The sequence below is a fragment of the Lolium rigidum genome, chromosome 2 (assembly GCF_022539505.1).
Source record: "Lolium rigidum isolate FL_2022 chromosome 2, APGP_CSIRO_Lrig_0.1, whole genome shotgun sequence".
Taxonomy (NCBI): Eukaryota; Viridiplantae; Streptophyta; class Magnoliopsida; order Poales; family Poaceae; genus Lolium; species Lolium rigidum.
In genome coordinates, this window is record NC_061509.1 from 31,302,387 (window position 1) to 31,316,116 (window position 13,730).

The 13,730-nt window shown below is 48.1% G+C and overlaps 1 protein-coding gene across 1 annotated transcript; it reads right to left on the minus strand.

The window, feature by feature from the left end:
• Nucleotides 1-3,767: 3,767 nt before the first annotated feature.
• Nucleotides 3,768-9,636, minus strand: LOC124691516 (putative nitric oxide synthase). Its single transcript, XM_047224799.1, has 13 exons — nucleotides 9,181-9,636; nucleotides 8,653-8,838; nucleotides 8,485-8,571; nucleotides 8,330-8,409; nucleotides 8,150-8,231; nucleotides 8,038-8,058; nucleotides 7,666-7,711; nucleotides 7,444-7,562; nucleotides 7,011-7,124; nucleotides 6,847-6,921; nucleotides 6,660-6,749; nucleotides 4,489-4,598; nucleotides 3,768-4,314 (listed from the first exon to the last, which is right to left on the minus strand). Exons 1-13 carry the CDS (start codon nucleotides 9,619-9,621, stop codon nucleotides 4,056-4,058), a joined length of 1,710 nt encoding a protein of 569 aa, XP_047080755.1. The 5' UTR covers nucleotides 9,622-9,636; the 3' UTR covers nucleotides 3,768-4,055.
• Between the last annotated feature and the right edge of the window lie 4,094 nt (nucleotides 9,637-13,730).

The window sequence follows — 13,730 nt, forward strand, 5'->3', positions numbered from 1 at the left end:
CCATTTGTCGTTAGTGGAGGAAAGATCTTGGACCGAGTCATCTGATACCTTGAATTGAAAGAAGACCAGGCGTCGGTGTAGCTGCTATGGGGCGGGTGATGGACGGGTGTAATCGCGGGGACTGGGCATGAAAGAATACAAGTATTGTGGCTCAAGCAAAGATGGAAGTATATTAATGCAATAGGAGGAGGAGTGCGCGAAAATGGCTAACATGTGAAGGGTTCACGTTGACATGAGGCTAAGGTGGGGACACATGATGCTCGGGACATGCAAACGGGTTTCTTAGTGGCGCTAGAACTCGCTTATTCCTTATACACCTCGTTTGATGTCTTGTAAGAACGTGGTGGTTCCGTTGAACAGTTAATGAAAAAGTGGGCGGTGGTTCGGACAAAATTAATGATGATCATGGAGATTACACGGTGGGATTAAGAAACAAGCCTCCTTTGCAAAATAAGTTAATTATACAGTTTGGATGCCTCTTTGCACATTTTCATCAATTGATTAAAATAAACATCGTCCTCCAGTATTTATTTTCAAAATTTACTCCAAATCATCATGTATTGTAGAATCAATTAAAAATAGTTATGGTAACTTGCGCTCAAGGTACCAATCGTTGATATGTACCATTTATTATTTTCATTTCGATGGTCAAGGTTATGTTTGGTATCGGTGTGGATTACCATTTGATAACCACATTTTTCTCACTCTCCTTGTTACTTTTTTTATCACAAAATATATAACAAGGCAAAATCCTCCTTTAAAGTATAAAAGAAGTAGGAAAATTATGTATGATTTACCTTCTATCTTTTATAGTATGATGGGTGTAATTAATTAATCAAGGTTTACCCTTTTAGGGTTTGATGATCAACCATTCATTACACAGATCCCTTCTCCCCACATGCTTTAACACATTAAATATTTGGTTCCTTGAGAGTTTGGTGAGATAACTGAGAGAGGTGCTAACCATATCTAAGATATATGTGTCTCGTCTCTTTTGATCAATCAACTTTGTGATTTGAGCAGGAGCCAAGCTTTTCTCTTCAATCTTGTTACTCTTGGAGTTTGAGTGCTCTTGGCAGAAGGAGTTGCGAGAAGCTTTTAATTTGTGATTCTCCTAAAAGTTTGTAAAGGGATTGAAGGCCTCTCAAAGGTCTCCACCAGTGGATTGAGCTCTTTACTCTATGGAGAAGGTTGTGATTAAAAAAATAAGGTGAGTTGTCATGTCCTTTGTAATAATAGTCCGGGCACTTCTTCTCTGGAGTACGTGACATTTTCTTTCTTTTGGGTGAGTAGACACAATATACTTTCTGTAGTCTGGAAATTAGGATCGTAACTTTTACTCTGACTCTGAGTCAGGCACTCTTCCTCTTGGATGTGGTTTTGTCTAGTAGTGTGCTTATATCTTAGAAAACTCGCGCTATGATTTGTGTAGTGTTAACCGCTTCCATCTCCCATCTATGCGCACTCACCCGCACACTGGATAGATGAAATCCGAAAGTGGAGGTGGCTCGAGTACGGTAGAGCGATGAAGTTGCGCCTTTTGTCGTTAGTGGAGGGAAGATATTGGACCGAGTCATCTGATACCTTGACTTGAAAGAAGGCCATGCGTCGATGTAGTTGATATGGGGCGGATGATGGAGGTGGCGGTTCCCACGGGTGTAGTCGCGGGGACTGGGCATGAAGGAATACAAGTATTGTGGCTCAAGCAACGATGGAAATATATTAACACAATAGGAGGAGGAGCGCGCGAAAATGGGTGACCGGGGAAGGGTTCACGTGACATGAGGCTAAGATGGGGACAAACAATGCTCGGGACATGCAGATGGGTTTTTTAGCGGCGATCAACTCGCTTCTTCCGTATCCACCTCGTTTGATGTCTTGTAACAATGTGGTGTTTCCATTGAACAATCAATGAAAATGTTGGCGGTAGTTCGAAAAAAATTAATGATGCTCATGGAGATTACACAGTGGGATTAAGAAACAAGCCTCCCTTGCAAAAATAAGTTAATTATATAGTTTGGATGCCTCTTTGCAGATTTTCATCAACTGATTAAAATAAATGTCATCCTCCAATATTTATTTTCAAAATTTACTCCAAATCATTATGTATTGTAGAATCAATTTGAAAAATAGTTATGGTAACTTGCGCTCAAGGTACCAATCATTGATATGTACCTTTTATTATTTTCATTTTGATGGTCAAGGTTATGTTTGGTATCGACATGGATTACGATTTGCTAACCACATTTTTCTCACTCTTGTTGTTACTTTTTCATCGCAAAATATATAACAAGGCGAGATCGTCCTTTAAAGTATAAAACAAGCAGGACAATTATTTATGATTTACCTTGTGTCTTTTATAGTGTATGATGGGTCATGGGTGTAATTAATTAATCAGGGTTTACCTTTAGGGTTTGATGATCAACCATTCATTACACAGATTCCTTCTCCCCACACTCTCTAACACATTAAATATTTGGTTCCTTGATAGTTTGGTGAGATAACTAGAGAGGTGCTAACCATATCTAAGATATATGTGTCTCGTCTCTTTTGATCAATCAACTTTGTGATTTGAGTAGGAGCCAAGCTTTTCCCCGTCAATCTTGTTACTCTTGGAGTTTGACTGCTCTTGGTAGAAGGAGTTGCCAGAAGCTTTCAATTTATGATTTTACTATAAGTTTGTAAAGGGATTGAAGGCCTCTCCAAGGTCTCCACGAGTGGATTGAGCTCTTTACTCTCTGGTGCAGGTTGTGATAAAATAATAAGGTGAGCTTTCCTACTGTTCAGGGGTCCTTCGTAATAACTCGCACCTTTCCAACGATAACTAGCTCCCCCTCACGAAATTGAACATAGAGGTATACCTTCATATCCGCATGCCTCTTTTGTTACAATCTGAGATCTTTTACGGTTTTACCTTTGTGATAGCCATCAAGCTTCCTTATGGCATCATTGATTGTTTCATCTAGTTGTTAGGTTAATTTTATTTATCCGCATAGCCTAAAACATGTGAAAAGAAAGAGGAAATTTGTAAAAACTTATTCACTCCCCCTAGGTTGTTCTCCTCGATCCTTTACATATTCTCACTTTTCTCTTTCCCGCCTCCTTTTGCTCTCTTGTATACATCCCTAAGGGATCCTTTTATTCATATGATAGAAAATGTATACAATAGAACGCGATTGTAACTCTCTTTGATTGTGGTGAAGTATTTCATGAGGTCTAATGCTTTTAATATGAACTTTACAATTAAATATACTGTGGAATTATTTCCTATGTGATATGATCCTATGAATCAAACGGTTTTGAAAATCCTACATAATCATTTGAAAATACATAGGATCTCAGTCCTACATAAATCCTTCAAAAATCTCATGAATCAAAGCAGCCATATGGATTCTTTGCCTAGATTCTTACTATATCAAACAAAAAAGATACTAGTGTCCCGATAGGGCTGCGCCGCTGCGACTTTCGTTGCTAATTTCAAAACAATCATTTTTTAGGAGAACATCTGATCAATCTGGGAGAAGGAAAGCATATATTCCAACCTTTTGTTTTGGCCCTACTTGTGCCAAACGGCGCCTTGCCTTGTCTCCGTCATATTGCCTCTCAGCAACTAAGTCCTGTAGCTAAGGAGTACTATTGTGTTGTGGTCTAGAAAGGTGATCGGATGGCCAAAAGAATTATGCCGACATGGCTGCTTTAGAGTCCAGGAAAACTAGTTAGTGGGTTCCAAATGGATGATTACAATTAATCAAGCATTATATACTGTATTTGATTTCATCCACTCGATCTCATACATGCCTTTGTACTTGTGATTATGACAGTGCATATACAGAAGATTTATTACAACAAGAGTTACCTTTCGGCGGCTACATTTAGCCCTAGGTTTCCTGTACCATTTTCAGCTGCTGATCCTAACTAGAACTACCAATCCCTATCAGATCATCCGCCCAACATAATTCCGGTCCGTATTAAAATCACAAAAGGCAACACAGAAAAGACTACTCCCTCCGATGGATCGCAGGGAGTAGCAAAAAAATAGGTAATTGCCAGCAGCATCAGTAATGCCATTTAGGTCTCAGCTCCTCTTCTGACTCCGTCAGCTCCTGGTACCGGTACCACTGCGACGCCGCTTTACCAACAGGCAGCGGGGAGCGGACAAACACCTCGACTGGTTTGGGTACGTGTACAATCAAATGCAGCTCGCCAATGCCACTGTTTTCTTCCTCGATGCTGCCATCGGGGTCGCTAGATGGCACGCCAAGCGGTTCTACCGTGATCCACCCGAGCCCGGATATTGCAATGTCACTGGCAGGCCTGCAAATGAAGATGACGCGAATAAAAAATGATGATGTACAGATAAACAGAACAGGTACTAAAAGAGCGTGTAGAGAATGATCATTCATGTTCCAGTGCACTAATGCCCTGGTGCTGGCCAAGAAGATGACTGCTGGGGAAAGCTGCGACATGTGTGTTAGTTGTGAGCATTACCTATCAAGCTCTTCATATTTTATCTTTAACTCACGAACACCCTCAAGCCCACACCATCCTTCAGCTCTCTCCTGGCCGGTTGGAGGAGTCAATGTAACTCCGACTTCTCTCTGGAAAGTGCGAACATTTTGTCAATTTTGTTCGAAATGAAAGCACATATAAATCCTCATTTAATATACCTCTGCTCGGCAGAACAAGCATGCCAAATCATATTAATCAGAACAAGATAGCAAATAGTTGTGGATAGATGCCTACATGCATTCTCTAATATGAGGATAGATATTCTCAGTAGGCAATGATGTGAAAGGAGAGGAAGGAGCATGAACACACACATTTTTGGAGAGCAAGAGAACAAAATAATATACATGAGATGCACATAATAGTGTTGAACTCCACTTCCTAGATGGGGTCAAGTTATGAAATAGAGTTTTAAAAAGAAATAGATGAGAGTGGATGTGACCGGGTGTATACGTGAGCACGCGTTCGTTACCGTTGGATTTGCTTTAAGATGCTGGCCTCACAAACGGAGCCAAACGGCGTGAAACCTCCTTTTTCTAATCCCTCTCACTTCTTCCTTTTCCCACAAGCGAAACAGTGCCCTCGTCTTCTTCCTTTTCCCACCGCACAAATCCCTCTCTCTTTTCCTTGCCGGATCCATTTTCCCAACGCGTGAAGTCGCTCTAGCTAAAAACATCATCGTCCCACCTCGCCTAGGTGTTCCAGCTTGACGAAGACGTCCGCGCTACCGTCCTAGACATCCCCTGGATCGAATCGGATTCGAGAGGAGGTGCCTTGCAGCACGAACTGGAAGGGGCGAATCGGAATAAGGAGGAGGTCCCCTGGACAGCTCGAGCAGCTCACCTCCGGGTCGTAGGGCGCTCAAGTAGGGTGCCTCCTTCGCCGGCGTGCACCGTCCCCTGCTCTTCCACCGGTCTACAGCAGCTAGGCGATGTTGACCGTGGGGAACTGCAGCGATTCAGAACGGCGGTGCGATGCTCGACGGTGGAGGCCTGCCACTCCCTCACCAGCGTCTTCAGTGAGCTGCTTCGTCTGGGCCGCCAGCAATTTAGGCGACACTTTGAACCCGAAGGAGCCGAACCAGAGGAACCAAATGGCTCGCTCGTCTCGCTCCCGTTCACGAACAGCCGTACCAGAGGAACCAAATGGCTTGCTCGTCTGCGCAGCCGTACTCCAGCGATGCAGCTGTACAGCGGCGCCTCAACGCGCGTCCCGCTCGGCCTCCCGACGACCCCACCAGGTCGCGCCGCGCCGCAGAAGGAGGTATACGGGAGGTCTGCGGCGGCGACCTCGACGGAAGAAAAAGGGGACGGGAGGGCAGCGGCGGCGCTCCCTCCTAGGTCGAAGAGGTGGCGTCGAAGGGGTTGATGCTGATGCTGGCGCTGCGGGCGGTGTCGGGGAACCCGGCGATGTAGTGGAGCCCAGGGCAGGGGGCGGCGAGGTGCAGGCTGCGGCAGGGGCGGAGAGGTAGGCGCCGCTGCAGGTGGAGGGGCCGGTGTGGTGGCTCGCAGGTGCGAGTGCTTGGGCGGCGGGCTCTCTCCCGGACCTCCACGGGACGCGACGGCGAGGAGCGGTCGCTCTGGCCTGGCGGCTGCCTTCCCAACCTCGACCACCTCCTTCCGGTTGGCGCCGGAGACGCCCTTCAATGCTTCAGCTGAGATCCGCCCAAGCGATTAATGAGCTCGCAGCTATGATTCAAGTTACTATAAATTCAGGCCTGCACGGCGGCGGCTCGCAGCTCCGATTTTGGGCGGCGGCGGTCCCCTGCGCACTCCAATTTTGGGCAGCGGCGGCGAGCTTGGGCAGGATCGAGCGGAGTCGTTTTTGTCTCACGGTCAAACCACAAAGCCTATCAGTGAATCAACCTTTTTTTAAGAATACCTGCTGTGTTACGACTTCACGGACAAGCCAACGCCGTGGATGCGTGCTCACGTATACACCCGGTCACCAGGCTTCATCCGAGAAATAGATAGTCGCATTTTAGTACAAAGTACTCCCTCCGTTCCAAAAAAAAAAGCTCCTCAACTTTTCTAGATACGGATGTACCTATAGCTAAAACATGTCTATATACCTCCGTATTTATCCAAAGTTGAGAAGCTTTTTTAGGAATGGAGGGAGTACAAGAAAATCAAACTAATGGAGCAGAGGCATACCTTGTAAAATTCATCTGCTCCTGTCGTGGGGACCATATTAATATTTAGCTTCTTTGGTCCATAGAATGTCAGCCGTGTGCGTGGAAGAGCCTGGTAATTGATTGGCTATCTGTTAGTGGCTACTTTGTAAAAGAAGTTATAAAAGATGGGAAAATATCAGTACCAAGATTTGAGCTAATTTTGGTACCTTAACAACATCAATACGGACAAGTCCACCCCAGAATAATGTATTCCCGCTCAATTCAACATCTGTATCATTAGCCTGAACATAACATTATGTTCTGAAGAAAATGATTAGTGTACAAAATTTCGAGAATGTAACATCGAGTTTACAGACTGAGGTATACATACAGGAAAACATCGCCCCTTTAGGCGACTTTGTGGTGCAAGAGAAGGAAGATCATCAGCATGGATCACTGCTGCTTGCCTATGGTGAAGATGGACTCCAGGTGTGTCGTATAATTTCTGTCATGCATAAAATCAACTGTATGTAAAGTAAGGTCCAAACTGGACTCCACACAAGAAATCGATATATACACATTTATCCTAGTGCGTGTCATTTTAAATATATATAGAGAGAGAACTGTTAAATATATTTTAATACACCGAATTATCTAATTCCCTATGTGAGAAGCATTTTGTTTAGCATGTATACAAGGTACAAGAGACATTATAATTACATTCTCTGACAGCTACATCACATGTTCACATCAATAATGATGGTACATAGGTTCGCATGCATAGTGGAAATATTTATCAAGTTTCCAAAAAAGTAGAGGCATACCCCTCCTCCTAAAAATGCTTCAATCTGAATGGGACCTAGGGTTGTTCCAGGAACAGCAGATTGTATGGGCTTGTATTTTTGAGCTGCAGCTGCCACTGGATCTTTATATGCCATTGTTTCTACAACAGTAGTATCCAACTATTAGCATCATGGAGATACAAATGAACAAGAAAAAGACCACATAATCCCAACAAGGGTGGTAGTCAAGATTTAAGGGCATACTTAGCATAGCGCTTATAAATGCAGATTTCCCAACATTTGCTGAACCCTGTAACGATGTATGAACACATCAGATTGTCAAATATAACTACAGTAGGCAATAACCAGGCATTCTACTTGTACTGTTAAGATTGTCTTTGACGTAATCATTCAATGTGTATAATGAGAAGCAAAGGAAAGTAGATATGATCATCATACTATTATTTACTTATTTGGTGAGGATGATCAGCCTACCAAGTATGCAAATAACAACGACTTCCAATCTTCCTTTTATACTGCCTATTATTGACAATGACAGGCAGGAATTGCATTTTGATACACATTTGTAAACAGGACAATACAATGCGATAGTCCTGACAGGTGAAATATGCTTACCAATATGTACACATCTCGGGCCTGATAAGAAACAATGAAAATGTAGTCAGGATGCGAACAAGAAGTCAATCCCAACAAGAATATATAGACAATAATTAGATAAAAGGCTAACCTTCTTTTCCTGCTGAATCTCTGATATAACCCCAGTGATGCCAACCAATGACTTTGAACTTGTCAAATGGACACTAAGGACACTACATACACAAAGCGATATAACAAACTATCAATTAGGTAAAGATTTGACGAAATAATTGCAAAAAAATAGGGAAAAACACAAGTAAACAAAACTCACTTGAGTTTCTTCCTGACAACAGACTCCACCACCCAGTCACCGATGCAATTCAAATCCGTGTCTCTTGGAAGAAGATCAACCTGCAAAGAAGACCTAGCTTCAGTTGACTGACAGCAGTGACAACACTTCAAACTTTGATAAGGTGCAAAGCTCACCTTTGTTATCACAAGCACAATGGGATTAGCACCGGCAAAATCACGTATGCGCGCCAGGAAACTTCCATTGAAGTCAACTATGTCAACCTACACGTGACAGATAAAATGAGTGCCTGCCAGAAGAAAACTAAGCACACCGTCGTCGATTCAACAGGAAAGGTTCTTTACCAGTTTCACTATCAACGTCTTCTCGTGGCGGAGGTGCGACAGCTTCTCCCGGAGTTCTTCGGCCGTGACGAACTGCTTGCCCCCAGGGTAGCCGCCGTGGCCGCCGACCGCGGTCACCATGTGCCCGTGCGACAGCAGCTTGCACCGCCCGCAGAGCACGGTTCTCAGCTGATTGTGCCTCTTCTTCTGCTCACACGGAAAACCCACAGCACAGATGTCACCTATGATGGTCCGGTAATCACACAACGAAGAGAGCACAGAGAGAACCGCGCGGACAGGTATTGCAATGAGCGCATTCGAATCGCACTTGCAACCTCGTGTCGTAGAGCACATGCTAAATCATATGTAAGCAAATTAATGTGGAGCGAGTGGCGGATTGCCGCTGGGTGTGTTTCGGCACCAAGATTTTCACCAACGACAGGCAAAGATAAAAAGTTACTCCTACATTGTGTTACGTTACGAACATACTACTTGGTACAATGGCAGCGGCCTGAATTTGAGCCGATGGATGGATGGTTGGTTGATTACCAGGTCGTAGGTGGCGGGCTCGACGTAGCCGGGGGACCCTTCCTCCCCGGTGTGGAGCGGCGCGCCGCAGCCGTAGCAGCAGGAGACGCCGGAGGGCGACTTCTTGGCCAGGGCCTTCCGCTTCTCCTTGCGGCGGCGGCGCTTCTCGGCGTCCTCCTCGGGAGCGCGCACCCGCGCGCCGGCGGCGGCCGCGGCGGCCAGCTGACGGCCCAGGTGCAGTTCGCCCCGTGTTGGCGCCGCGGGACCTACGCCGTCTGTTGGAGGCGGTGACGGCGATGGTGCTGGTGAGGGGGCGTTGGAGGAGGCGGAGACGGCGCGTGCGCGGGAGGAGAGGGAGGCGGAGGCGGTGGAGGCGGGATGGTGCTTGGCTGGGACGGCGAGCGGCGGCGCCGGGGATTTGGGGAAGGAGAGGAAGAGGGGGCGCGGGCAGGGGCACGCCATTGGAAGGAAGCTCTGAGCTTGGTTCGCCGTGGCGGGAGCAGTGGCCTTATCCGCTTCTTCGTCGTCGGAGCAAGACGGGCCAGACCAGGGTCCAGCTCACCTACACGGTCCGGCCCATTTATCCCTACTTTTCCTTATTTTTTTTATTATGAGCCCGTTTGGTAAGCTGGGCCGATTCCTTGCATGACTGCCTCAGTGAGATGAGACGACCTGCACGTCGCACACGGGCCACGGGCTAGATTTTGACATGTTGTTTGGTCACCGAGCACCACCATGACACCGCCGGTCACGCCGGTCACATACATCACCACGTCACCAAACACGAAGATGAACACCACCATGGTACCGACGTTCACGCCCGTCACAAGCATCACCATGTCGCCGACCACGAAGCTGACTACAACCATAACACAACATCACCATGACGCCACCACCATGGATTATCACCTCTCACTTGTCACCGATCATCACCACGTCGCCATCCATGAAAATGGTGTATACTTGTGAAACAAAAACCCGTCAACATGAAAGTCATGTGGAATGGTGTGGTGAACCTACTCCTCGAAGGAGATTTCAAACGGTTGAGCGTGTGCGACGAATTTGGCAAAATTCGCTTAAAACTTCATACACAAAATTGACGATCGACGAAATTCGAAACCGATTGTGGGAATTGATTCATATCATCGACACGCATTGTCGTTGCCTAATCGACGATACCTCGGAGGAGGGATCCTCACGAGGGGGAGAAGAAGTAGGGGCCATAGGGCAGAGTGCACACGGGACGGTGGTACGCGAGTTACCCAGCTTCGGAACACCTGCACGATGACGGGGCCTACTGCTGCTTGTCTGGAATTATCTGGGCGCTTGCGCGTTGTTACAATGGTTGTGGTTGTGCCTCTAGGGCTCCCGAGATCCGGCTTATAAAGGCGCACGGATCTAGGGTTTACACGGAGAGTCCTAGCCGGATTACAGATTGCCTAGTCTACGTTACATTATCTTGCCGTGTACGTCAAGGATCCGCCCTCCCTATACGTCGTACTGGATCCGGGTTCCTCATGGGCCTCCACGGATCCGGGTTCTTCCAAAGGTCGGTGCGGATCCGGCTATCTGATCATGGGCCGGACTTCATCCTTCATGATCAACGACAACTGGGCCGCCCGATGGGCCACATGCCACCATCACCGTCTATGGGCCACCCGGGCTTGCCGGATCTAGGCACTATCGATGGTACACCCATGAAGTATACCCACAACAGTAGCCCCCAGAGTTCTCCGAGTTTCTCCTGCAGCTTCCGCCATGCTTGCACCTTTTGATCTTCGGCATTGATGGTAACGCGGAGAAAGTTGAAGAACTCCAACTTCATATCTTCTTTTTTCCAACCATAAGTCGGAAGATTTCCCATTCTGCGGGACTTCATCCATCGACAACCTTAAAACATGTCTCCGGGTTACTCCCCTGCTTGCGAATGTGAATTGCTTATCTTCACGCTTTTACCCGGAGTCTTAACAGACTCAAACGGTTCCGCCAATTCTGGCGCCATTTTCGCGCGGTTTGTGCGGTAACTCATCTCTAGCCATTTTTACCGTTAGGGTTTGGGACACGTGTCACGCATCCAACGGCGCGACGCTTGCGTTCCGACCACAGGATGCGAAGCGCGAATCTCATCCCCCCGGCCTATAAATATCCACCGTCGACCCTAGCTTCTCATTCACCCCCCATTCTCACCTTCTCTACGCAGCGCCGCCCGTGAGCTCTACCTCCGCCGTGCCGGAACTCGCCGGAAAAGTCACCGGAGCATCACCGAAGCGAGTCCACCACCGTGGTGTTCTTCGTGTTCTTAACTCCGGCGAGCCACCGCACAAAAACCTCACCGCCGGCGACTCCGGCCACCGCGAAGTCCATTACGGTAAGTTCTCCCCTTTGCCGTAGTTGGTAGGGATGACTGCTAGGTTGACGATGAAGATCCGACTAAATTACGCTTTTCGCTACTGCTTTTACATCTTCAGATGTCGTCCACGACTCCACCTCCTGCCGAGGAGCCGATCATGGCGACGCCCATTTCCTCCGCTCCGCCTCCCTTCGTCCCAGTTCAGCTGGATCCTACTAAGGATTCCGGCAAGGACACCGAGGGCACCTCAGCTGTCCCGGAAAAAACCTCTGAGGCGGAGAAGAAGGCGGAAGAAATTGCTACCAAAAAATCCAAAGCTCGCCAACGGGATTCGGAATCCAAAGGGAAATGGTGGCCCTGCACCACCACGAATATTGAGCTGCAGAACTTGGAGGGGGAAGGGTTTTTGCAACCCGGAAGCTGGAGGGCGACTCCGAATGCCTTAGCTCCGGCCCCTCAAGACAACGAGATGGTGCTGACGAAAGCGTTGGTGGAGCGAGGCTTCTCATTTCCACCTTCAGACTTCTTCCTAGAGATCCTGAAGGCCTATGGGCTCCAGCCCCACAACATCTCTCCGAACAGCGTGCTTGCGATCAGCAATCACGTCACTCTCTGCGAAGGCCATCTCCGGGTAATTCCCGAGCTCTCCCTGTTTCAATACTATTTCACTGTCAAGAAGGAGAGGATCCGGCAGTCCTCCAAGCTGGCGACATGCGGAACCATCACCTTTATGATTCGCCCGGGCCGCGTCTATCCCCACACCGACCGCCACGAATCCGCGCGGTACTGGTCGGGAGGTTTCTTCTACTTGAAGGACGTTTCCGACCCCGCGAACGTAAGAAAGTTGCCACCGTTCAAGAACTGCCCCGCCACCGAGCTTCCGACATGGTCGCATTGCCCCCACATCTCCGAGTCACTCCAACTCACGCGCGCCGTTAGGCGGATCTGTAAACTGACGGAGGAGGGGTTGACGGGGAAGGACTTGACCCTTTCCTGGTTCACCAAGCGGATCCAGCCGCTTCAACACAGGGACCGCTTGATGTTCCAGTACACAGGGCGCGATGACCCGATGCGTGTCACAAAAGACAATCTCTCCGCCGACGCCCTCGACAAGAGAATCCGGGTCCTCATCAAAGTTCCGCGTGAACTTCATGTTCACGTGTGCAACAAGGATATCCACATGAATGGTTCCGGAACCGCGGTACGTCGGCTTGACTGTAATCTCTTGTTTCTTTTCGCATTCAAATTTTTGCCTAAGTGTTAAACTCTGTATCAGCTCGAAGCGCTCGAAGAAAACGAACTCGGAACTCTTCTCCGGGTTCCTTCCACCGGCAACACGGATCCGGAGGCCGCGTCGGAGGCGGAAGCTCCCGAGGCTTCCCGCCCCGCTAAGAGGAAGAAAGCTGCTCCTTCCAGCCCCCATGCGAAACGAGCCCGCGAAGTGCCTAGCACTGCTGCTACCCGGAGAGCGGAGGCGGTAAAGAAGCGCCTTTCACTGATTGACACCAGCAACAAGGGGCAACCTGATATCCAGCATTTCTTCAAGCCTTCCGGGTAAGCGCCTATTTCCGAGATCCAAGTTCTGGTTTCACGCTCAAACTCTTACTTATACATTTATGTTTTTTCCGAAGCTCCGGAAGCCAGCCCCCCAAGGCCCCAAGGGCCCCGAAGAAGAAAGCCAAACCATCTCCGGCTTCTATTCCTGTTACTCCCGAGGTTGAAGTTCCGCCCAAGGCTTCATCCGCCTCCAAGCCGGATCCGAGAGATGTCATCAATGTTGATGATCTTCCTGAAGATCCCGCCCATCATGGCGACTCCGCCAAGGGGACCTCCTCACCCGTTCCTCCGTCAGATCAGCCAAGCTCCGCTTTCGCGGGGCCCACAGGAGAAGAACAGGAGCAAAAGGCAAAGCTCCTTCAAGTTACCAACGCGACTCGAGTCCACCTCCAACCAACTCCGTCCCTTCAAAAGCTTACCCTTTCACAGCGTCACGCGGAAGTTTCCGACATGCTGAACAAAGTGTGGGGAAAGCCGGACGAGGAGGTGCGTGAACTCGCCGACACGGAGGACAGCCCGAAGGAGTTTTTCGCCAAGCACGGGGAAGTGCGGCAGGTAATACTAGCCCCCAAGCATTGGGTGATATATTTCCGTGTAACATGTATTAGCCGATGCTTTCCCAAAATGTACCTTAGGCGGAAATTTAAAATTTTTGTACCAAGAC